Raw genomic sequence first — 26,600 nt, 5'->3', positions numbered from 1 at the left:
ACAAATTAAGTTTTAAATTAAAGTACCACAACCTTCTCTCATATTGTGATAAGAGGGAAAAAGAGCTTTCAGTTACTATACTGTCTGCTGGGTTAGACCTCTGGTCATCAATAAGAGGGGACAGAAAACTCAGATGCCCCCGTGCTGTGATGTGACTCAGCTTAGGTTACATCATCCGCGTTTTCACCATCACTAGTCCTCTTCTGGGTTGCCTATGGCCACGGTTCTTGTTACCCTTCCTTCAAGGGAAGCACTCATGGAACCTAAAGTGTAGAACACTTTGCAAAGTGAGCTGCCTAGGTTGCATGGGAGAGTCGGGGGCCCAGCCCCAGCCCACACACACTCCAAAACTCAGTGTTCCCAAAACTCCACTGAGGCCACTCTGAACCCATGTGTCCCTGCAGGACAGTGATGGGGTCCACGTGTCCACTCGTGCAGCCGAGAATTGAGCTCTGTGGTGAACACCCAGAAACCCTCGCACCCTCTTTGGAAGCGCTCATGTCACACAGACAGACAGATTTGAAAATCGACAGGCAAAGCCCAGCCTCACTTGATCCAGTTTGGATACTGGAGCGAAAACGAAGAAGGAAAAATAAGATGCATAGGCCATTTATTTTTCTTCTATTTATATTAAAGTGTTTGCTTATTCTGAAAACTAACATCAAGGGACTGGATAACTTTGGTCAAATGTGAAAGGAGAGATCTGAGAAGTTAGCGTGTAACTTTCCAGATCACTACACACATGCTCTATAACCATGTCTCAGAAAGAAATCACTGGACTCTTGTTAAAATGGAGATTCTGGGACTTCCCTGGTGGCGCAGTGGTTAAGAATCCAACAGCCAAGGCAGGGGACACGGGTTTGAGCCCTGGTCCAGGAAGACCCCACATGCCGCAGAGCAACTAAGCCCATGCGCCACAACTACTGAGCCTGCACTCTAGAGCCCACGTGCCACAACTACTGAAGCCCGCGTGCCACAACGACTGAAGCCTGCACACCTAGAGCCCACGCTCCGCAACAAGAGAAGCCACCGCAGTGAGAAGCCCACACACCGCAACGAAGAGCAGCCAGCGCACCGCAACCAGAGAAAGCCCATGCGCAGCAACGAAGACCCAACGCAGCCAAAAATAAATAAATAAATTTTTTTTTTAAAAAAAGGAGATTCTGATTCCATAGGTCTGGAGCAGGGACTGAAATGTCTGCGTTATTCTAACAAGTTCCCAGGAGATGCCGCTCCTCTGGAGCACACTACACTCGGTCAGCAGGGTCCTAGGGCTGGCTCTCAAATGGGTGCTGGGCAGAATTCCCTGAAGAGCTGGAGAACACAGACTGCTGGGACCCGGCCCCCATGGATGAGACTTCAGGAAATCTAGGGCAGGGATTCAACATTGATATGTCTAACAACTTCCCAGGTGACACTGCTGCTGCTGCTCTGTGGAACAAACTCTTAACCACCACTGTCCTAGGGAACAGAAACAGAAGTCAAGGAAGAGGAGCAGAACAGAAAGCTCGCGACAGGCACGTGCTCGAAAGCACAGGATTCTGTTTACAATGAATTCCCAAAACAGAATTTTCCTTTTCCAGACCTACATTAATAAAGAGGCTAAGGACTGTTTAACATTTCAAACTAAAATTTACATCTAACTGAGGAAAAGAAAGACCTTTTATTAATCAAAATTGGCACCTTAGCCTAAAATTAGAAGAAGATACTTGACTTCTGGTGTTTTTGTCAACACCATCCGTATTTCCTGAGACTACAGACCTTCCTTCTCAGAAGGGGCAAAGCAAGCAAACAATTTATAATGATTTTCCTCTCAATTCCTATTTAAGCTGAACACACGGTAAAAGCTTTGCCAGGAAGGCAGTGAGAGTTACATCAATTAGAACTTGCTTCTTCTGCCAAGTTGCAAATAATCGACTTTTTCAAATGAACCACAGTACAGATGATATGGCTTGTGGTCGAAATGATCACATTACTGTCTCTCTGCAGGCAGTTTATAGATCTGAGGTTTATCATCACTGAGACCCCGTTCCATAACCCAGAACAACGAACAACACAGTCACAAAACTACTGCTGGAACAGCCAACACGCTCGAGACATCACTTCTGGTTTTCTCATGAATGAGCGCAACTAACCTGGGTGATAGAGCCCCGGAGGGATGGGATGCTCTCCACAGAAAGTTTGCTGGAGGGAGTTCCCCGAGTTATACTTCCTTCTTGAATGGCTCCTGTGGTACCTGAATAAAAACAAAATCATTAGCGAATCACACCCCTGCACCTGCAAAAAAAAACACAAAAAAACAAAAAACCAAGCAAACAAAATCAGCCCCTACTTCGAAGAGAGGAAACAGCAGCACAAAAAGAATAGTTTTTGTTTTACTGAAATGTACTTTTAAAATAATTTTGCAATTATTAAAAAGGACTGTAGAAATATGAAATTTCAAAGTTTTAAAGTCATTTTTATACAGAAAGGAAACTTACATTTAGAATTTAAAGGCTCTAGTTTAAGAGCCCATCATCATTAAAACACATTAATGACTTCCTTTAATATATTTATTGGCGACCAGAGTTTAGTATTTCTGCCAAACAGCATATTTTACCTCTGACCACTCCTTCATGTTGGGCTCTGACCAATAAACCCTCAGGTTGTGAGTTTTGGCTTCGGGGAGAAAACTCTTCTTGCTTGATGTAGGGCACAGTAGCTATGGACCAAAGCAAGAGAAAGTGAGCTCAAGTGCTGAATCCCTGACTGTGACGCTACAAAGGCAGAGACGGCCACGTCCTCCTCACTGACCTGGCTTGGCGGCCTCCTGCTGCCGCGGCAGTCCCAGGGAGATGGAGCCCGCCGAGGGCTTCGCTGCCTCGGGAGCATAGGAGGCCTGATTAGGAGAAGGCAAGTAAGTGCCGGGTGTTCCCTAAAAATAATGTTAAAGGACTAGAATAACACTGTCTTTTCACAAGGTCAACTATATATTTAAGGTACACGTTTCTGTTTATAAAACTTACCACTCACCCCCCCACCAAAATTAAGAACAGGTATTTATAAAGCAAGAAAATCCCTGACACAGATTGGTTAAATTTTTAAAGTTTTTAAAGGGAGCAAGATATGTCTTCCAAAATTACCATAAATTTTATGAAGATGATATGCATTACTTACAAATTACATAAATAAAAGCACTTAACCATACACGCAAAATGTAAGCTACTATTATTAACAACGTTATCCCTCGTAAAAATGCTATGGGATAGAAGCACCAATGAAAATGGTGGAGTAAGGACTTCCAAAAACCCTCCTCCATAAAGGCAACCAGAAAACTAGCAAAAATTTTAAGAATCAGCCGTTTTTTTTTTTTTTGCGGTACGCAGGCCCCTCACTGCTGTGGCCTCTCCCGCCGTGGAGCACAGGCTCCGGACACGCAGGCCCAGCGGCCACGGCTCACGGGCCCAGCCACTCCGTGGCATGCAGGATCCTCCCGAACCGGGGCATGAACCCGCACCCCCCGCACCAGCAGGCAGACTCCCAACCACTGCGCCACCAGGGAAGCCCAGAATCAGCCTTTTAAGAACTCTTTTCCAACGCTTTAACCAAAGGCTTGTAGAAATCTGGGAGCATTTATTCAAGAAAAATGGCGGAACCCAGGTAAGAACCATGAGCTCTGTGACACCTGGACTTGCTCTGCTGCCCCTTAACCCCCGCCAGCTCTGTCTCAGCCTTGAGAACCCACAGCCCTCGACCATGGTGAAAACCAACAGTCCAGCAGACAGCACAAGGGAAAGAATGGGGTTATCATTCCCAGGTAACTGTCATGATCAGACTGGTCTGACGGTTCTCTGAGAGACCCACTTGCAAAGCTGTCTTTTCTGGCCTGACTGTGGTGGGGAAGAAAGTCCAGGCTTGTCAAAAACTATCAGAGTCAATGGATTAACCTCTCCACTGGCTGAGGCAGGAGAGAACAGCTAGGGTGAAAAAACAGGCTGAACAGAAACCTTAAGAGGAAAAGCTAAGGAAAGAGATATTCACAAGGGATTTGAAAAGCTCCAACATCTTGCTAGGAACCTAGAAGGCCAAGTGCACGTGCAAGGCTGTGTACCCGCCAGGGAAGACATAAGGCGGCCATGAGTTCTCACCGCTGGCTGACCTCAAGGCTCTGAGAAAGCAGGAAGTGAAGACCAAGGCAGAAGTGCCAGCTGCCTGGCTGAACGTTGCAGGCATATCCCAACATACACACAGAGCCCTCAGTAAAGACTTGGGAACTTCATCTTTCTGGGCACTGAACTCTCTGTCTAATAACTAGCTGACCACTAATTAAGCAAATAGAGACTTCAGTGGCCACACATGACACAAGAATACAGACTTTACTGAATTAGCTCAAATAAACAACAACAAATCCTAGGGAGAAAGGATAATCTGATTTCCAGAGTTCCACATTATGTTATGTGTTTCAACCAAAAATCACAAGACATGCAAAGAAACAGGAACATATGATCCATACACAGGAGGATAAAAAAAAAAAAAAAAGCAGTGAATAAAAACTGTCCCTGGGCTTTAGATTTGTTAGGAAAAGACTTTAAGTCAGCTATTACAAATAAGTTCGATGAACTATAGGGAACCACGTATAAAGAATTAAAGGAGGGCTTCCCTGGTGGCGCAGTGGTTGAGAGTCCGCCTGCCGATGCAGGGGACATGGGTTCGTGCCCCAGTCCGGGAAGATCCCACATGCCACGGAGCGGCTGGGCCCGTGAGCCATGGCCACTGAGCCTGCGCGTCCGGGGCCTGTGCTCCGCAATGGGAGAGGCCACAACAGTGAGAGGCCCGCGTACCGCAAAAAAAAAAAAAAAAAAAAGAATTAAAGGAAAGTATGAAAATGATGTCTCATCATATAGAGAATATCAACAAAGAGAAAGAAATCATAAAACAGAACCACGCAGAAATTCTGAAGTTGAAAAGTATAAGAATTGGAGAAACAGAAAACCTCTCAGCAAACTAGGAATATACAGAAACATCATCAATCTGATGAAGGGCACCTATGCAAAGTCTGTAGTTAACATACCTACGAGTGAAATATTGAATGCCTCCCTCCTAAGATGGGCAACAAGCAAAGTATAATCTCTTCACCACTTCTATTCAACATTGTTCTAAAAGTTCTACCCTAACCAGTTTAATAAAACAAGGAAAAGGAAAGGCATAAAGATTGGAAAGGAAGAAGTAAAACTGTCTTTATTTGTAGACGACACACATACAGAAAAAGTCCTAAGAAATATACCCCCCCCAAAAAACAACCAAAAATAAAACCAAAAAACCCTGTCACAAACAGTAAGTAAATGTAACAGGAGATAAGGTCAAGATATAAAAATCAACTTTTTTCATATACCAGAAAGAACCAGAAAAGGAAAATTTTTTAATTATAAAAACATAAAATACATTATAAATAATCAAATTAACCGATTAACAAAATTAACAAAACATGTATAAAATCTCTACAGTGAAAATTACAAAATACTGCTGAGAGAAATCAAAGACCTAAATAAATGGAAAGACGAACACATGCATGGATTAGAAGACTCAATTTTCTTAAGAATTAATCTACAGATTTAATGCAATACGAACCAAAATCCCAGCAGAATTTTTTGTAGGAACTGACAAACTGATTATGTAACTTATATGGAAATACAAGAGACACAGAAGAGCTAAAACAATCTTATTTATACGACTGCAGGACTTATATGACATGATCTTAAGACTTACTATAAAAACCACAGTAACCAAGACTGGCGCTGATGAAAGGATGGACAAGTAGGTCAATGGGACAGAACAGAGTCCAGAAACAGACCCAAACATGCAAATGGGAGAGAGAAAAGACTTTTCAACCAACGTGACGGGAACGCAGATCCACATGGATGGATGAGGCCCATCCTCGCCTCACTGTACACAGAAATCAGTTTCACGTGGACCTAAATATAAAAGCCAAAACTATAAAGCTTTCAGAAGAAAACCTGGGAGAAAATCTCCACAAGCTTGAAACAGGCAATGATTTTTTAGAGAAAAAGAACTAGTCATAAGAGGGAAATATATATATATGGACTTCCATCAAAATTTAAAACTTCTACGCATCGAAACACACAAGAGAAAAAAAAAATATATATATATAAAAAACAGAATTTTCATCTGTGATGTATAAAGAACTTCTGCAACCTAGTAACTAAAAGGTCCAATAAAAACAGATAATAAGACAGTCACTTCACAATCAGATGTACAAATGGCCAATAAGCGTATGAAAAGCGCTCAACATCATTTGTTATCAGGGAAATGCAGAATAAAACCACAGTGGAATACCACATACCTACTAGTATGACTAAAATAAAAAAGAATGACAACAGCAAGTGGAACTCAGACTGTGCTGGTGGCAGTGGCACTGTAGAGCCACTCCGGAAAACTATGAAGTAAAACATACATCTACCCAGACATTCTGCTCTCAGGACCTATACGAGAGAAATGAAACCACATGTCTACAAAGAGCCCAGTATAAGAATGTTCGTATCAGCTTTATTTACAGCAGCCAAAAAGCAGAAACAGCTCAGGTTTCCATCAACAAGAAAATGGATAAACAAATTGGTATGTTCACCCAATGGAGTATTATTCATCAATAAAAAGGAAGAAACTACTGATTACACAAAAACCTGGACGGGGACTTCGCTGGTGGTGCAGTGGTTAAGAATCCGCCTGCCAATGCAGAGGACACGGGTTGCAGCCCTGGTCTGGGAAGATCCCACACGCAGTGGAGCAACTAAGCCCGTGCGCCACAACTACTGAGCCTGCGCTCTAGAGCCCGCAAGCCACAACTACTGAGCCCACGTGCCACAACAACTGAAGCCGCGCACCTAGAGCCCGTGCTCCACAAGAGAAGCCACCGCAATGGGAAGCCCGTACACCACGACGAAGAGTAGCCCCTGCTCACCGCAACTAGAGAAAGCCTGCGTGCTGCAACAAAGACCCAATGCAGCCAAAAAAAAAAAAAATCTGGACTAATCCCTGAAATCATTAACACTAAGTTAAAGAAGACAGACAAAGAAGAGCCAAAATGTAAGACTCCATTTATATCGAGTTCTGGAAAAGGCAGAACTAACCTACAACAACAGAGAGCGCTTGAGGCAGTGGAGGAAGAGAGCCTAGGAGGGGCGGAAATGGCCCCCAGCCCAATGGGGGCGCAGTCACTGGTGGTGAACGTCAGTCAACCTGACTGAGGCTTTACAGTCAGATCACATCCAGAGAGAGAGGCCAAGGTCAGAATAAACTAGGGCTTACCAATCATCTACAATTTAATATTAGAACCTTTAAAATAGTTATCCTCTAGTACTTGAAACTATTCCATCTCCATTCATGCTACACTACACTTCAGGGCACACGCACCTTTCCCGAGCTAAACCAGACGGGTGCCACTGTCACTCAACCTGGGCACATGACTCGAATAAACTTCCTGTGTGTGGTATGGAATAGAAAACGACTGCTGCATTTTCAGGTCACTGTCTCTTCAGAAACAGACACATTTTTATTTATTAGGACTCTGACAAATTAATATGGGAAGGAGGGACAATTTTTACCAAAGCAAAAAAACAACAGGCCATCTACTGGGAAGAGAAGCCCTTTTACCTGTGAGATGGAGCCTCCCAGTATAAAAGATGGTTTTTCTGAAGCCACTGTGGTTTTGGATGATGGGATGAGAGGAGGAGGTGGCCTAGTGGGTCGAGTTGTTGGAAGCCGAACCCCTTCAGGGAGGTTAGTTATCACTTGATGAGGAGCAGGCTGGAGGACTTTCAAAAGGGAGAAAAAACATTTAAAATAGTCAATTTCCTAGTTTGCAACATTCCACCTATCTCAATTGTTTCTTCAATCACGTTTAAACTGTGAGTGCAAGATGAAGTTGAGGATGAACATTTCTTTCACTTAAATTAAACCTGTATCCATACTCAGGTCACAAATGGTATTTGTGAGGTTGAAATACTCAACTCCCTGGCAAACCAGAGCTTTCAGGCTGACGTCCATTTCAAACTATTTCTGCTCAGCATATGCAAGTGGCAAACAATTTTTTCTCTCTCTCCATCACTCTTTGGACCTCACGATGGAGGTGAGAAAAAGGGTGTTTCTTAGGAACAGCTGATATTACAACTCTGGAGAATATACAGATTGACTGACAACCAGTTATACGTCCTCTTTGCATCCTGCATAATTTGGAAACATTTGCTGATTCTGACTCTCACAGACACTTGAATTTTTTTTAGGGGGGTGGATCTCAAGATTTTTACAAAGTACATGTACTCTTAAAAGAAGGCAGTCAACGTCACAGTACACATGTATGAACACAAACCTCCCAGTGGCCCAGTGCATCTCAACTGAATACAACTGAAGATGGAATGCAGAGAAATTCTGAAACAGCAAGGACGCATCCTGGGAGTACACCACCCAGGTCATCACGTGTAGGCTGATGGCCAGCAGCCACGGCACAGAGGAGCGGTATTTACCTGGCGGGACACTACAGCGGGCTGCACTCACATCGGGCTGTGGCGCAGCTTTACTGACTTCTCTCGGAGAGAGCCTACACGGTGATGCTGACCTTGCTGCGGTACTGGGCATCTGTGCTTCCTGTGCTAGAGCACGTGTGACCTCAGCATAAGGCATATAGGCGACTGATTTTCCTATGAAAGTTAAAGTTATCAAAATAAGGCAAGAACCCCATATTAAAATAGTAAGTGTGAAAGGACCAAGCCCACACCATCCAGGGGCAGATCCAACTATACACTACTATCAACATCTAAAATTCCCGGGGGGGAATCCACCCACAGAGAGGTTTTAAAAAACCCTCTAAATCTAAATCTTCTGTGCAAGCGTCATTACTGTGACCTAATAAAATCCTCAAAAATCCAATTACAACTTTTTCTTTCAAATCATAAAGAATTTCTCTTTCCTCTCATTAGGAGAATCAAGTATTTCCACATGCAATAAAGACCACAGCAGGCAAACATCAGATTATCCAGCCATTCTGTGAATTCAAGTATGGCCTGAATTAGAGGCCAGAACTCTGAGGATTTCAGCTGTTATAATTAGCCTGTTGAAGCCCACTGCTTAATATTCAGAGAAATAAATGTAATCAAGAAATGGAAGAAGGATTTCAAAAGATACAGATCAAAATAATTTTTAAAGGCTACACAAGCTTATAAAACTATGAATTTTACTGTAGTAATGCTGATGAAAATTATTCCACATCATTTACCTCTACATAAAGTATTAAAAATAACTTGAAGCATTTAAAGGGCATACCAGATATGTAGAGTCATATTAAGACTTAAAAACACACATATATGTAATTATATGTATAATATAAATATTTTCTTTTTTTTAAGTGAATCGACATACTGTAATTTTGGAAAATAAGAAAAGCACAAAGAAGAAAGTAAAAACTCATCTGTAATCCAAACCACTTTAAATTGTGGCATTTTAATGTCTGCCGGAACAAATTCCCATTCATTTTTTATTCTTTTGCTTACCTAGTCTTACCCATTTATTCTTCCAGATAAAACTAAATTTAAAATCATTTTGAATACTTCCTCCCCAAACAAAATATCACTGGAATTTTCAGTGGACGTGCATTAAATTTATCTCCTGTATTTATTTATAGGAGACTTGACATTTTATAATGAGCTTTCTAATTGAGGAAGCTAGATGTTTTCACATAGGTCATTTTTCATAATTTCATTAAAAGTATTCATAGGTATTTTATATTTTGCTGTGAGGAAAACCATCTGTTTAACATACATGGGAATATATATATATTTATATATACTGATTACTGCAGAAATATAAGAAAGAAAGTTGTAGATTTCTGTATATCAATTCTTTCTGAGAAACTTAATGAACTTTCCTCTTAGCTCTAATAACTTTCTCAGTTAATTCTCTTAGGCTTCCTAGGTGAATAATCTTACCCTGTGAATAATAACTTGTCTTCTCCCTTCAACAGCTAAACCTCTTGTTTGGTTCCTTTCTTTCTTCCTGCACTGCAGTAAGTAACACTGGGCATCCTCACAGGTCCTTTTCTAAAGAGAAGGTCTCTAGCATTTCACTTTTAAGTGGATGGCTTGTGACTGGTTTCAGATAGAGACTCATTAGCACAATTAAAACGTTCTTTAGTTAACTAAGGTATTTTTTAAAACCAGCTAATAGGAATCTGTACTATGGGCAGAGCACTGTGTATTACAGGAGTATCTCGTTTAGCCCTCGTGACTAATGAGATCATTAACACCCTTTGACAGAGGAGGAAACTGAGGCTCAGAAGAATCACACCTAACTGCCCAACCAAGGCTGGAGATTTTTCGAAAGCAGTGCAATTCCTGGCCCTGAGCTCTAAACCATCCTGAGTGCAATGATGTCTCCCTGAGCACTTGGGTAGAGAAGTTTCAGATGCCTCTGGGGTAACCATGAAGATGATGTTACCCGTTCCTTCTCTGAAGGATTAATATAATGAATTAGATTATTAAGTGTCCTAGTACTGTGCAGATTTATGAAATAAACCAACTTTAAAAGAATATCACTTCTCCCTGTCTAGAGAATTCAACGTGAGAGTGCGCTGCAGTATAGATTACATATATTCAGTGTCTGATTGTTTTATAATCAGGTGGGAAAACACACTTTGTCGTAATAGTGCTAAAGAAAAAGATGAAGATTTAGAGGCTTTAAATACAGCTATTTAAATCATCATGTGCTCGGCTGAAAACATGAAGGAACAACAACCACAAAATACACTAGATTCAGCTGCACAGAGGCATTAACTCTTATTCTGATTGGACTGATTTTAAAACCCGCATTAGGATTTCACTTCTCTCTCTCTACATGTGTAAAGTCTGAGTCCTTTCACCGTAGAAAAAAGGTTTCCAACTAAAGCAGGAGTCAACTTGTGTAAACGTCACTGGAAAATGAAAACAATCTTTCTCTGAGGTTTTTTCAAGCTTTTCTACAAGTGGAAAGGCTTAAGCCACCTGTCTCATTGATATTAAGAGAAGGTGAACACAATCTGGACAACAGGTGCTGCCTGTTGCCTTCTAAATGAGCCCATGAAGGTAAAAGCCAAAACTGTGGTCCTACCTCATGTGGACAATACCAGTTTGGTGATGGTTTACATGTAAATCCTCTTCTCACTATATTTACCATCCTATAAACTATTCTATGATGCTGCACTGAAAACATTTTTATCAAACAGTCTACATACAAGCAAGTTAACTGCAAATATAGAAATGTTATTTGGGAGATTACCCTTTAAGCGAAATATAGGATAGCTATAAATTCAGGAGAGCCTTCAGGCACTTGTTAAATAAATTACTGGATGAACATACTAGCTAGATTAGCTAAAACAAAAGTTAAACCTTGGGATAAAATGTAATCAACCATCCCAGTTTGTAGAGAGTCACCATGAACCAAATTGATGTCTTATTAACAAACACCTTGGTGTCATACTGATCAAATATATAATGACAGTTTGGTTTTAAGACCACTGCATCACTATTAAAAGTAAGGGTACCATTCAGATCTAAACCACATGAATTAATGTGACTGATCTCGGAGAAATGCAAGTCACAGTTTGGAGTCTCAGAATTTAGGGCTCTAGCCTAGTTCAGTCTCTCCAGCTACCAAATACAACCCATCTCATAAAGGAGGTCAAGAAAAGAAACTGAGGTCCTAAAATAACTATACAATATAGACATATTAGAATGACCCAGATATTGTCACCTGAATAATGTTAAGCTTTAGCATGAGTCGGCAAATACCTTTGAATGTGATTTTTTCTACATTTTAATTCTGCCTTAAAAAATGTATTCTAAATCATTTATGTAAGGACTAGATCAAAAGACTTTTGAATTATTCTATAATTTATCATTCTCATAATGACAGATTTTCTCATAATTGAAGATAAGCACTTCTGCTAAATCCATTTTTATCCTACTTCATTTAATCATTCCTTTAACATGTAATTACTGAGTATACATTATGTCAATTACTGAGTTAGGAATTAAGGATTCCCTAGAGGCAATATACTAAAAGCCCAGAGGTTAACAATGTTTTTTTTAACCTTCATTCAAGAAATATTCATTTAGCACCTATTATACACACAGCCCTGGTGGGTATTAATCACTCTGGTTCACATTTTTAATAACATAAGATTTATATTTAAAACATTAACAATCTGATATGTAAAACTCTAACATAAGAGGTTCAGTGTGTCATGCAACTAATAAGTCACTACTGGTGTGACAGGGGCGGGGAGTCAGCAGGATCAGTTAAGCAGCACAGTTCCTCTTTTATATTAAATAGCCCTTGAAATGCATGGTGTTCTACAGCTAATAGCTCTTATCTATGTCAGGTACTACAGTCTTCTGAATCATTACAAAAAATGAAACCATAATCAGAGAAGACTTTAATAGTCTTATACGCTACGCATATCATACTGGATAGTCCATAAGTCATTATCAACCAGAATACATGTGCCATTTTCTTACCATGCCAGAAGAAGTTATTAAAATTTAGAAATCGCTCCCTTTTTTCTTTTTTTTAAAAGAAACTAAGTGTATCATGCACCAACTAAAAAAGAGCATGCACAACTCAAATCTGTCACTTGAAATAACAGTGACGTACAACGATAACAGTACCTTCGTGGTATCTGTTACACTATGCATATACGAATATACTACTATTACTTATTATATTGTACATAAAATGACGCTGAGCCATGTTTTATAAAACAATACTGAATGCTCATTCTTTCTTACAGGTTGTAATCCTGGCAAGGCAGAGATATAGCTAGATTAGACAGACAGATATATTATTTGCACTTTACAGATGAGAAAACTAAAGCTGAGAAGGTCAAGTGGCTTGCCCATGGCCAGAGCGAGGAATAAGTCAAGGTCTGACTGGCTATATGCTACACAGAGCTGTCCCCTGTCATATCAGAGATTTAGAATGTTACTCTGATTTGCTTGGAGGACAGGACAATTCTCACTCTGAAAACTCAGATGAATGCAGCATAAAGCATGGCTTTTATGCAGTCATCTGGCATTAAGGTGAATATCAGAAAATTCACGTTAACAACATGACTATTGAAAATGTTACTGCCATCTCTCTGTGGTCAGTAATGCTGGCGTTCTTTAGTTTAACTGAGGTCAATTTTATCTGTGAGGGACAAGTGCCATAAATCAAGTTCCTAAGCACTAAGGACACTGCTTTCAAGTATAGCTTTGTTTCCCACCAAAAAAGTTCTCTGTGGCGCAAGTGCCACCTACCTTCCCACTCTCTGTTTGGGCTCTTGGGGGCGCCACGCGGGCTCGCAGAACCCCTGCGCTCCAGGTCCATCTGCTCCTGCCTCTGCCGCTGCTCCTCCAGAAGCGCTGACTCATGCATGGCTTTGATGTGTCGCTGGTAGAGGGCGAAGCCGCTCACTGGAGTTCCAATCGGTATGTTACATGGGGTGCAGGAAACCTACAGGAAGAAGAAAATCTAAATATGCCAATGACCAGCAAAACAGTAATTACCATCTGTGGCAAATAATGCTTCTTTCTGTAATATGACTGCTTGAAGTGATTTTACCATTTTTTAATCAAATCTTCAAGCATAATGCTTAAAATGCTGAACAATTACTTTCAGATCTGAACACAAAATAAATCCCAAAGTTGTGGTAAGAGAAATCAAAACAGAAATCACAATATTTCCATTTGCTTTTAACTCACAATGTTGAGTCCCTAGTGGCTCAGGCTTGGGTCCCACCCTCCTCTCCGCCCTCTCACAGGTGCTCACACCCACTTCTATGGATTTAAATGTCATCTGTATGTTAATGGCTCATAAACTTCTATTTCTAATACATTTTCCTGCAAGTTCCACACTCACAGACTGCCTACCTAACAACTCCACTTGGATATCTCAAAGCACCTCAAAACTTATATTCAAAACGGAACTTTTCATTTGCTAAACTCAATGCTTCTCCTACAGCAATCTCCATCATATGAAACAGAACCATAGCAGCTTAAGCCAGAAACCTGGCAGCCACACTGGACTCCATCTCCTCTCTTCCTATAACCAATTCATTATCATACCAATTCTCTTCAGGATGGAAATGAAACGTCACCTCTTCAGACAGGCCGTCCCTAACCATCCAAAACATACTGCAAACCCCCTCCCTCTCTTTCACAGCACACAGCACTCGCCACAATTTGCAATTAGATGCTTGTTTTCTGCTTCTTTTCTGTCTCTCCCACTTCAAGAAGGAACCCAAGCTGCTTTGTCCAACACTAAATAAACAGTCCCTAACTCAGTCCATCACTTGATGAACACAAAAGAGTCCTGGGAATAGAAGAGATCTGACTCTTTTAGAACCTGTTATCTAAAGACTTCCAGAGTTTTCTCCACTGCCATAAGTAGGATTTTTCACTGCACCCATAACACACACATAATTTTCTTGCCTTTGTGCTTTGGCTTATATGTAAACATGGCTTTCCTCCTTTTGCTATAAAGCAAAATGAACTGTTTTGGTCCAACCAAAACATTACTTCCTACATGGAGTCTTCTTTAAGTGTCTCTTTAAGAAGGAAGCTCTCCTTCCTTTGAATCACCCATAGTATATTTTTCAACCTAAGGAGCATCATATTTTAATTCTTTTAAATTTTTATTATGATTTTTTTCTGTCTTATTATCAAGACCAATCTCTAAATTTTCTGAAGTCAGAGATCATGATATTCCACACAGCATTAAAAATGTTATCTTGAACTAGGCAGACAATCAACAAATGTCCATTTGGGTCAATCAATGAATGAGCAAATGCTTAATGATATTTTTGGTGAGCCTATTTATCGTAAGCACACACTTAGGGCTTCCCTGGTGGTGCAGTGGTTAAGAATCTGCCTGCCAATGCAGGGGACACGGGTTCGAGCCCTGGTCCGGGAGGATCCCACATGTCGCGGAGCAACTAAGCCCAGCGCCACAACTACTGAGCCTGCGCTCTAGAGCCCACAAGCCACAACTACTGAAGCCCGTGTGCCACAACTACTGAAGCCCATGCACCTAGAGCCTGTGCTCTGCAACAAGAGAAGCCACCACAATGAGAAGACTGCGCCCCGCAACAAAGAGTAGCCCCCGCTCACTGCAACTAGAGAAAGCCCACATGCAGCAGCGAAGACCCAATGCAGCCAAAAATTAAATAAATGAATAAATAAATTTATTTTTTAAAAAAAGCACACACTTAACTTTTACATATTGTCATGTGAGACGAAATAAATTTTTATCCTCTGAAATAAAGCAAGAGCTAGAACATAACTAAGTAAAAGATCAATACCCAAGACTGGAATTCAGGATCAAAAGGTAGTCAAACTCATAGAGATTAATAAGGTAAAATGTAAATAAAACTAGATTTGGAACTGTATACTAAAGTTAACCATAACCTCTATAATTTATTGTAAATATTCAAAACCCAGTTATATATTTAGTCTACTATTGTCTTATAGCAAAACAAAACAAACACAGAACTTACTAACATTTATGGCTAGAGCACTATATTTCTCTTTTTTCCTTAACTGGAAATGACCATTGCAATCAATTATCACGATGAATCCATTTGAAAAAGCAATGTATCCAACAGATGAATGGATAAATAAAATGTGGTCTATACAACAGTCTTAAAATGGAAGAAGCATCAGATATGTGTTACAACATGGATTAATCTTGAGGACATTATGCTGAGTGAAATAAAGCAGGCACAAAAAACCAAATATTTACTGTATGAGTCCACTTATGTAAATAGCCAAATTCATAAAACGGAAAGGAGAAAGGTGGTTACCAGGGGCTGGGGGAAGTGGGGGAAGGAGAGTGATGTAAATGGATGTACTTAACCCTACTGAACACTTAAAAAAGAGTTAAGACGGTAAATTTTATGTTATGTGATTTTTTACCACAATTTTTTTAAAAAAACAAGCACTGATTAAAGAAGAGAAGAAACGTCTCTAAAGGTCTTTGTTTTCAACACCTCTTACTCACTTTGAAAACTTACCATTGGCGGGATGACAGCAGCTCGATGCTGAAGCTGTGGCAGGTCCAGTGGATTTGGTTTTATTGGGGACGAGACCAGTATAGATCCAGTGGGGTTTAACAATGAAGGTTTTGAATCCATAGGAAACATTCTGCAAATGCAATTTAAAAAGATAAATTAATATATTCTTATTTAAAACTTTAAACATACAATCACTGTAATTCCTTTTAAGTTAACATGTACACACACACACACACTCACACACGCACACACACACATCACATTAACTTTGCATATTTCAACAGTCAGGAAAAAAAATCTACAGTGCTAATTTTCTAGGTAAAGAAGCCTAACGTTGCTTTATAGGTTGAAATTCATCTGACTTTAATCATCTGCATCTAACCAACAGAACAGTCTGAACAAGGGCCATTATAAAAAGTTAGGTCCTAATTTATCATTAACATAGGTTACAAACTATGTTACCTGTAACAGAATGTTTCTCTAGGATCACAGAATATTTTTTTAAAACATCTGAATAAACCACCATCATTTTAAAACCAAGAATCTCACCCAGAATCCCAGACTTCTGGTTTCTCATGAAAAATGGGAAGAAATGGCACCGCAGAGGCAGCACTCCCATGCAACAGCGGGCTGAACTCGCAGGGCTGCCCTCCCCACCCAGCCCGTGCTCCCCAGTCACAGCCCTGCCATCTCACACTCCACCAGCTTCACTCATTTTCAGGACATACACTTGAGTTTAGGACACCCAACGTATGAACTGGGGAAATTTTATCAATACCTTACAGGCTCCATCATATTTCCCAGTGTTGTCAGTTACTGGGGAAAGATGAACATTTTCAAAGGTATAAATTGGTAAGAAAATTAGAATGTGTAAAAGAAAACAATTTACATATTACACAAAGAATAAAGATAATATTAAAGATATAGAAGACAACTGAAAGTGTTATTTTGATAGTTTGGAAGTGAAGTAAACTTTAGAGTATCATCCAGAGACCACTATATATTTATAAGGAATTTCAGAATTTCACGACTACTGTCATGGTCATCTCTTAGGGATGCTCCTCTCCTGTAAGATTACTGCCATCCTAATTTTTCCTTAGTTTATAAATTTATAAATAAGTTACTGATTATAAAAAAAAAGTTACTGGGCTTCCCTGGTGGCACAGTGGTTGAGAGTCCGCCTGCCGATGCAGGGGACGCGGGTTCGTGCCCCGGTCCAGGAAGATCCCACATGCCGCGGAGCGGCTGGGCGTGTAAGCCATGGCCGCTGAGCCTGAGCGTCCGGAGCCTGTGCTCCGCAACGGGAGAGGCCACAACGGTGTGGAAAAAAAAAAAAAAAAAAAAAAAAGTTACTGAAACCAGCAGTGCGAAACACAGGTAACTCTTATTTTAGTTGAAATATTTCAATAAAGCATGCTTAAAAAGGACCACACAGCTTGAATCCACTGATGTTTACTCTAAAGCCTGGGACAATTAAAATCTAGATTACTGTGACATGAGAAGAAAAGAGGGCTAGAATCTTCAATTTTCTGAAAAACCAATGGTTAAGTAGGAGCCCTATATTATTTCAATTCTTGTTGATTAAAATTCTAGTATCTACCATATAAAAACCTCTTTGGAGAAACCATCACTGTTATGTTCAATATTATTCTAGTACCAAGTCTCATTCTAGAATATGTAAGATGCACAATATACTGGATATGGACTGAAAGCACAGTGACACCAGGACACACTATGGAAAGTGAGCTCTGAGCAGAACCTGGCTATCTCCTGAGAGCCTCTTTCTTATTAAAAAGGGGAAAAAAAACAAAAACAAAAACCAGAACTGGATTGGGTTTCTGGCTAAATGACGTTTTAGTCTAATTCATTTCTAGAATTTGCACCAATCCAACATTCTACTGTGATTCTAGGTGAGTCCATTGCTTTCAAGGAAAAGGAAACACCCAGGAAATTAAATATATTAAAGAAGTTGGCATCTACTCCTGCAAAATATGTATTTTTACAGTAATTTTTATAAAAACCATTAAGATTATATTTGCATATTATTAATTTGACTAAAAAGTACTTATAAGGTAATTTGTATTGTACCTGATATTTTGAATTACAAATATGAATAACCTACAGTTTTAACTGATACAAAAAAGTGATCGTTATATAATGACCACTAAGTTAAATCTTGATTACGCTTTCTAACACACTTTCACTCCAGTTCCCATCTTCGCCCTCAGCATCTCTCACATGTCATGTGCAGGCCCCCAGGCCTGGCTTGAGGCTGCTCGGTCTGGGGGCAAAGCTGGAGCCAGCGCCCCCCACACCTCCACTTTCACCACATCACACAGCTCTGCCACAGAAGAGGCTCAGGCCACAGCTCTGTGAGCTGACAGCCCCTTCTCTGCTATCATATGGCACACACGTAACAAGTGATGTAGAAAGAAATTAAAACCTTTCTCATTAAAGAATAATGATCACACAATTCTTTTTGGTTACTTAATCAGGGGAACAGCATCAGAACCCAACACTAAAAGCAGACAGAGGGACTTCCCTGGTGGTTAAGAATCCGCCTGCCAATGCAGGGGACAGGAGTTCAAGCCTTGGCCCAGGAAGATCCCACATGCCGCGGAGCAACTAAGCCCGTGCGCCACAACTACCAAGCCTGTGCTCTAGAGCCCACGAGCCACAACTACTGAAGCCCGCGCGCCTAGAGCCCGTGCTCCGCATCAAGAGAAGCCACCGCAATGAGAAGCCCGTACGTCACAACCAAGAGTAGCCCCCACTCGCCACAACTAGAGAAAGCCCGCACACAGCAACGAAGACCCAACGCAACCATAAATAAATAAATAATTTTTTAAAAAAATAAATAAAAGCAGACAGACTCTCTCACTTGCCGGTATTTCTACAGGAGTAACCTCAGCAGCCAGCACCGCCCTGGGGTTCAGTCTGCAACCAAGAGAGTAAAGAGCAGGAGGAGGTCAAGGAGGGAGCCTCACCGCTGCCTCTCGGGTTCCCCGTCCACATCCTCGTCGGCACTGCACGTGGCACTGGAGTCGTGGTCAGAGGGGAGCTCGGGCCTCGGGGCGCTCATCTGCTGGGCCACCCCTAGGTCATCGCCTCCAGGCTCCGGCTTCTCGCTGCCTCTCTCCAGGTCTCTGTCTTTGGGGTCCCCTTCGACTCTGGATGGACTGCTTTCTGGCATTTCCACGTCCGCAGCGTCAGCCTTGGTGGCCGAGGGGAGGTCCAGAGCAGAAGTGCCTTCAGCCCCGCACTCCCTGTGCCCCACGTCCATCGGCTCTGCTGTGTCCACTGCCACGCTGTCGTTCGCCTGGGTCTCCACACTGGCATCCTCGGCTGCTTCTGTGCTCGGAACTGCCGGCGACGGAGAGGCCCTGGGCACGGGGTCGGGCGTGGTCCCCCGAGGAGGCGCGTTTTCAGTGCTGTCTTCGCCGGGCTTGACAGCTTCAACTGGTGAAGGAGAAGGAGCACTTTCTGTACCAGAACTATTTTCAGCACCTTGAAGATAATGGTACAGCATAAAAATCTGATAGTGAACAGCGTCCGCTAGTGACAGCAGCCACGCCTGAAAGTACTCGTTCAGGATGAACTATCGTCCTCTGGTGACCTCACTGAAGTATTACAGCCACTGGGTAAACTAAAGTTGTTCCATAAGTAGAGTATGAAAGGGAAACATCAAACTGTCTTGGCCTTCAGAAACTGAAAGCATAAAAGCTTTTAATGTCTAAAAATAATCCATACGAAATTTGAAAAACAAAGACAGAAAACATTCCCATAAATGATAACGTTCTGGTTTATTTCTACCAGCCTGTGCTGTGCTTTTCTTTCTACCCAGGAGAGCTAACACTAGAACAGCACCATCCAATAGTAACATAATGCACATTACATCTGGAATTTTAATTTTTCTGGTGGCCATGTTAAAAAAAGTAAAAAGAGAGACAGATAAAATTAACGTCAACAATATACCTTATTTAACCCAGTATGTGCAAAATATCATTTTAAATGTAAGCAATACAGAAACCTAGTAATAAGATGTTTTACCTTTCTTGGTCCTAAGTCTTCAAAGTCTGATTGTATTTCACATCTCAATTTGGACTACAGCCGTCCCCTGGTGTCTGCAGACCAACCCCCACGCCCCCACCACGGTCACCAAAATCCACGGATGCTCAGGTACCTGATGTAAAACGGCAGCATGTGCACATGTAACCTAATCCTCCCGTATCCTTTAAATCATCTATAGATTACTTACAATTACTTGTAATACGTAATCCAATACAAATGCTGTGTAAACAGCTGTAAATACAATGTAAATGCTATGTAAACAGTCGCCACTCTGTGGAATTTTGCTTTTGGGAACTTTCCGGAATTTTTTTCTGAATATTTTCCACCCACGGTTGAACTGCAGGACCCTCAGATAGAGGGAAGACTGTAATCACATTTCAAGAACTCAATAGCCACATGTGTGTCTAGTGGCTACCACATTAGACAATGAAGCTCTAGAACAATATCACATAGATTTTTTAACTTAACGTTGTAACACTGGTCTTTCCCATCGTTTGTACCATTTCATAAATATACTTTTAATGCGTTTTGACATCTTTACCCAGATTATCTCAAAGGAATCACAAATTTACTATGTCCTACTCTGGACAGGTATTCAACCCTCCCAAGTCCCAACTCAAGTTCTTTTTTAGTGTTTAGTATCTAACAAACAAACAAGGAACCTAGGAGTCACCTTTTGAACACTCCTCTCATTTGTCCCCATATCCTGCCTCGATGAGTCTCACAGATCTTCTAAAAATATCCCTCAAATCCAGCCATTTCTGTTCAACTTCACAACTGCCACTCGACTCCAAAACCGACTCTTCTGACCACCACCCCAGACCATTCTCTACAACAAGGCCAGAGTGAGTTTAAAAGCCAAATTTTACCAAAACTCACTCACACTCTCTCCCCCTCACTGCTCCCAGGATAAAGTTCCAAACTCCTGAGCGAGGCCTTGCTGCAAGCGTCCAGCCTCATCTCGAGCCCTGCATTCTCTGTGTCCCATATCACTGGCCTTCTTTCAGTTCTGTGAATGCCCCATGCGTCCGCTACCACATACTTCATACATTCTGAACGGTTTTACCTACGTTCCCCGCTTTGGATATTAGATCAAATACCACATGCTTAAAAACAAAAAAAACAAAAAACCACATGCTTTGAAAAAGCCTTCTATCATTTCCTTAACAAAGTTGAATTTTGCTACTACGGCTCTTACAGCACATGGCCTGATTACAGTTACAATTGTACATTTATTCACAATTATTCACAATTATTTGATTCCTTGCTGTTGCTCTCACTAGGCTCATTAAGGGCAAGGATCATATATTTTGCTGATCAGTTAAGTCCTAGAGACAAGCACAAGGCCGAGTGCCTGGCACAGAGCAGACTCAAACATTTACTGAAGTAAGAAGTGAATGAATGGCTGTGAATGTGTCTTTAAATTTACTTCACCTTTCCTCTATTAGTGGATCCTTGGGCTACTTCCAACTTGACACTGCTATAAATAGTTACACAGAGATGTTCACTTCAAGTTAAGTTTTCAATTATTTTCTTAAAGTAAACTAGAAGACAACATAAAACTTTAAATCTCCCTAAAATGAATACACATATCTCCAATGAGAATCCCAGCGGTTTGTAAGAAAACTTCTTAAACTACACAGACCAATTTATATGAAAAAATAAGTCCCTGAGAAAATCCAAGAAAATTAGAAAAAGCATTAGCGTGAGAGAGACTTGATTTATATTTTATAAGGTTCACTCTGGCTGTTCTTTGGAGGAAAAAAATATAATGGAATGAACAGCAGCAAGCAGACCAATCAAGAGGCCACTGCAACAGAGATGACAGTGGCTCGGAAGCAGGGTGGCAGCAGTGGAGGGAGGGGGATGTGGCGAGAGTCTAAATAATGCATCTAAAGACAAGTGAACAACCCTCGCTGATGGCCCACATGTGGGGTATGAGAGAGAGCTGGCATTGTTTACGGACCGAGGGAGAGACTCAAGGGAAAGCAGGCTGTAGTGGTGGGGAAACAAGTCGGCTCTGGATGTTAACTCTTAGGCATCCAAGTAGAGATGTTAAATAGGCAGTTAGATGTATGAGCCTGGATTCAGATGAGACTTCAAGTCTCAAAAATAAAAACAAAATCAAAAGACAAAAGCTCAGAAGAGCACCTCACAGGTAGTAAGGTCTCAATATACAGCAGCAATTACTATTAGAGAAAGATGCTACCAAAACGTTGAAAGGCCAACAAAAAGCCCGACTTCATCCTCATTTCTATACATATGGTGATGGAAAGCCTCAAACCCAAGGACAAATGAACAAGTCATTTCTCTTCCAAATACAGGAGGACATGTTAGTGATTACACAGATGATATCATCTGACATAAGCACTTTTTCAGTTATTTTCTTCTTCCAAGCCACAAAAGAGTAGGAATATTTCCAAGGCACAGCGCTTCACCAAGCACCAGCCAAATGTGAGTGCCTTTTTTTCTCTCCCCCGCCAAAACACCGTAAGGAATGATTTAGAACAAGAACACATCCGAATTCTGGTAAGGTTTTGGTCTCTGATTTAACTCATCTAGTCACAAAAGACACTCCCACGGCTAGAGGCGTGTCTCAGGAAGCCAGACACGGAGGCTCTGCTTTCAGCAGACGCCTCCCCTCTCCCGTGGGCAAGAGCCCGACCCCACAACCAACAGGAGGTCTGCAGGGTCTCCGGAAGCTGGGCAGTGAGACGGGGCATAGCTCGTGGACACCGCACTGTACTTTCTTTTCTCCGGCAGTTTCCAAATGAAATTAAGTCAAAGGAAATGAAGATCCCACAATTCTAGGGGCAAGTTCATTCCTATTAATAGGAAACTATTCTAGATGTCACGACACAAGCATATGTATAAATGGGCATGACGTGACCATGCTACCCCACACTACAGCCGATGGAAACAGGATTTTAATACCTCACTTAACCTTAATCACCTTATCTGACAATTTGAAAAAAGCTTCACACTAAGACAAAGTAACAGGAGGGAAACAGAAGGAAAAAAGTCACTTTCTGGTGGTCAGGTTTTAGGAATCTGTTAGCCCATGCATGGATAGGCTTCTCTGTTCTGAAATAAACACGTATATGACAAATAGGCTTGGCCCTTCTTATGAACTGAATCGTGTCCCCCTGCCCCCCAAATTTATGTTAAAGCCCTAACCCTCAATGTGACTGTATTTGGAGATAATGACCTTAAGGAGGTAATTAAGGTTAAATGAGGTCATAGGAGTGGGGCCCTAACCCAAAAGATAAATTTCTATTGTTTAAGCCGCCCAGTCTGTGAAATACAGGCTTCATGTACATTTATAACCCAGGGAATACTGGCTACCAGCTACAAACCTATTAACAAACTCTGGGGCTTCCCTGGTGGCGCAGTGGTTGAGAGTCCGCCTGCCGATGCAGGGGACCCGGGTTCGTGCCCCGGTCCGGGAGGATCCCACATGCCGCAGAGCGGCTGGGCCCGTGAGCCATGGCCGCTGAGCCTGCGCGTCCGGAGCCTATGCTCCGCAACGGGAGAGGCCACAGCAGTGAGAGGCCCGCGTACCACAAAAAAAATAAATAAATAAAATTAACAAACTCTGAGGACCTCTTTCAAAGTGCCAGACACACCCTCCCCGCCAACTGTCTGCAGGACTCTCATTCTACCCCAGGATGAGCCTACTCCAACAGTCTCTTTACTTTTTTAACAGCTGCCTCATTTTTCACAAAACCTCACAGAATAAAGTTTACTGTTCAAAGCCAAACCCCATTTCAAGACAAATTTTAAGCTGAAAACCCAGTAACGACAACTTGTAGAAAAAAAATAATAAAATAAAATGTAAAACTCCTGGAAGGTGTAGAACCTCTTAAGCTTAAAATATAGGAGCCTACAAAGGAATATGTAAATAGCTCTAATTACCTGCAAAGTTTAAACTCTGGTAATTTAAAGATAAAACAAAAAGCAAATGAGATGGAGGGAATATTTGCATACATAAAAACATGAACATGTTTAAGATATAATATATAAAGAGCTACTGAAATCACTGTGAAAATCCCCACTTCAGAAGAGGAGAGTTTTCAAAAGAAATCCAAGGCAACTTTGAAAGTAATGTAAACTGAAATAAATTAGGTAACTTTTTTAATTAGGAAAAAAAATCAAGAAAATATTTGCTTTTTCAGGAAGTTGTCATTAATTTGTTCAAGTGACAAAAAGGATTTTATTAAGTTCTTTGGGCTGACATTTTTTTCTGCCAGTGCCTCTGGGTCATTAATACTTTTTACGTGAAAACATCAATATGACATGTGTAAGCTTTGTAAACACTGAAATAAATCAAGCTCAATGGAATAAAATAAAGAGGGAAATGTAACTGATGATACCGACTGAACCAATACGTGTGGCAACGATCCAGACACACAGACATTTTATTGATGTTGGCACTTAGTGTCTGAGGCAGGACCACCATCTTCAAGATCTTTTGGATGTAGCACCTGGGCCGTCTTAGGAGCTACATAAATAAATATGTGCTGAGTGAACGAATAAATGCATTGTGTTCACGTTTCCTTAATGAAGCAATTCCTAGATAGTCAAATGACTAAGGTACACATCACGCATCTGGGCCAGCAGAAGCCACAACCAGATGGAAGATCTGAGATACCTTCACTGTCCTCGGGATTTTCCTCTTCGTTGGAGGCTTCGATGTCCTCGTCCTCCTGAGCAGAAACGGTGGAAGCTACACTTTCACACTGAGACACATCTCGCTCTTCACGAGGCTTCCGTGAGGCCTAAAGGAGTAGAAAATATTGCTATTTGGGATTTAAGTAACTAAAAGGAAAGAAACAAACCTTCTCACACCTGAGGTGAGGCAGAACACTGGCACGCACACACCAGACCAGCAGGCTGCGTGTCCAACAAGCACTCTGGCTAGAGTGCAGTCACCTCGGGGATCCACTAACAGGCCTTTTGTGCAGGTGGATGGATGGCTTTCATCAAACTGATCAAAAGTTACGTCCGAGCCGTTTTTGGAACTACTTATTGCTATACACGTACATAGCCAAAACCCACAAAACTCCTTTTTATTTTCATATATTTATTTTCTAATAAAAATAACGTGTTGGAATGTGGAAGACAGAAAAGTATGTTAAGAAAAGTGAGAACTGCTCATAATTCTAGCAGCTAGAGATTCTAAGTATACTGCTGCATTTCCTTTCAGTCTTTTATATGCATATACGTCTGTATAAATGTTTATGTACACATGTAAACAAAACAGGATGGCCCTAGGTAGTTATATATCCTACCTTTTTTTTTAACACTATAATCATGAACTACACACACACCTACTTTACAAATGCTTCAAGGTACTACTTTTATTAATGATTCCATTAAAACACTCTACCAATATATATTTCAAATTTTCCTATTTCAAGGCATTCAGGTTAATAATGCTGCAATACCTTCCTTCACTAGCATTAAGAATTATATGATTTCATAGGCAACAACTCATAGTTGTTGTTACTGAATTTCTTTCACTATTAATGAGAACAAATTCCTTTTTTTTTTTTTAATAGGATTTTCCCTTCTGAAAACTACATGTTTACGTAAAATTGTTCATTCTTCTACTGGGGTCACTTGTCTGTAAGTGTATGTGTTTATATACGTAAATGTAAGACGTTAGCCATTTACTGTACTATCTATAGGGTCCCGGCCCTGGCAGTCCTCTGTTCTGTGCCTCCTACAGACCCTGCACATCACCAGGCATCAGCTGCCAGCCTCTCCCAGGGAGAGATGCCTCAGAGGTAACACATAACAGATTCCTATTACCACACCCCAACTGTGAAAAATTACCAATATTCTTATTCTCATTTCTTCTTATTCTTAGTTTAGATATGAATATGCTATTTAGGATCCAACCTAAAGCATTAATTAAGTCAAGAGAAAAATCCATTTTCTGACATCAGAGTAATAGAACTAGATGAAATTCTGAAGACCAAAAACAAACCCATCCTTATGTTCTGAGCAAGAACACAGGGAAGACTCCTCTGGTACATTTTCTAAAAAGCCTTCAGAAGGTTCCATGAACGCTCTATTTTTGAGCATTAGCTAATAGCTACTCTGTGGGTTTTCTCAGTGCCCCACCTGTACCCTCCTCTGGCAGCATCCACCCATTCTGCGGGGCGCTGTCCTGGACGGCTGCAGAAGAGACAGCAATTCACCATGACGGCGACATCCCTCTCCTCACACGCAGTGAGCTACTGCACCTCCAGACCCCTGCTTCATTATATGAGAGTATTCGTTTTAAACGGAAATGTAACACCTATAAATCTTCCACTGAGTTTTAACAGGTATTAGACATTTTGTCATTTTTTTCCTGAAATCTTTTTAAAAAGGATAAAATGCTCTACTCAAGGTTAGTTGCAACGTGAAATCTGAAACGTACCGATACACTTTTGGTACTCTATTAAAA

At 41.1% G+C, this 26,600-nt stretch overlaps 1 protein-coding gene across 11 annotated transcripts in view; it reads right to left on the bottom strand.

Moving 5' to 3' along the window:
* Positions 1-26,600, bottom strand: part of NCOR1 (nuclear receptor corepressor 1) — a 141,924-nt gene that overhangs the window by 28,061 nt on the left and 87,263 nt on the right. For 10 of the 11 annotated variants that reach the window (XM_024753426.1, XM_024753421.1, XM_024753463.1 and 7 more), the window contains 8 exons: positions 24,795-24,921; positions 19,060-19,579; positions 16,073-16,202; positions 13,320-13,515; positions 7,648-7,808; positions 2,794-2,914; positions 2,600-2,701; positions 2,136-2,236 (listed from right to left, as the gene is read on the bottom strand). In XM_024753426.1, coding sequence (XP_024609194.1) covers positions 2,136-2,236; positions 2,600-2,701; positions 2,794-2,914; positions 7,648-7,808; positions 13,320-13,515; positions 16,073-16,202; positions 19,060-19,579; positions 24,795-24,921 — 1,458 coding nt within the window. The remainder of the gene's footprint in view (positions 1-2,135; positions 2,237-2,599; positions 2,702-2,793; positions 2,915-7,647; positions 7,809-13,319; positions 13,516-16,072; positions 16,203-19,059; positions 19,580-24,794; positions 24,922-26,600) is intronic. The other variant, XM_024753459.1, reaches the window with a different exon arrangement.

This window comes from Neophocaena asiaeorientalis, unplaced genomic scaffold (genome assembly GCF_003031525.2).
Source record: "Neophocaena asiaeorientalis asiaeorientalis breed wild unplaced genomic scaffold, Neophocaena_asiaeorientalis_V1.1 scaffold540, whole genome shotgun sequence".
Taxonomy (NCBI): Eukaryota; Metazoa; Chordata; class Mammalia; order Artiodactyla; family Phocoenidae; genus Neophocaena; species Neophocaena asiaeorientalis.
Note: the sequence above shows the minus strand (reverse complement) of the source record. Positions and strands in the feature narration are given on the sequence as shown.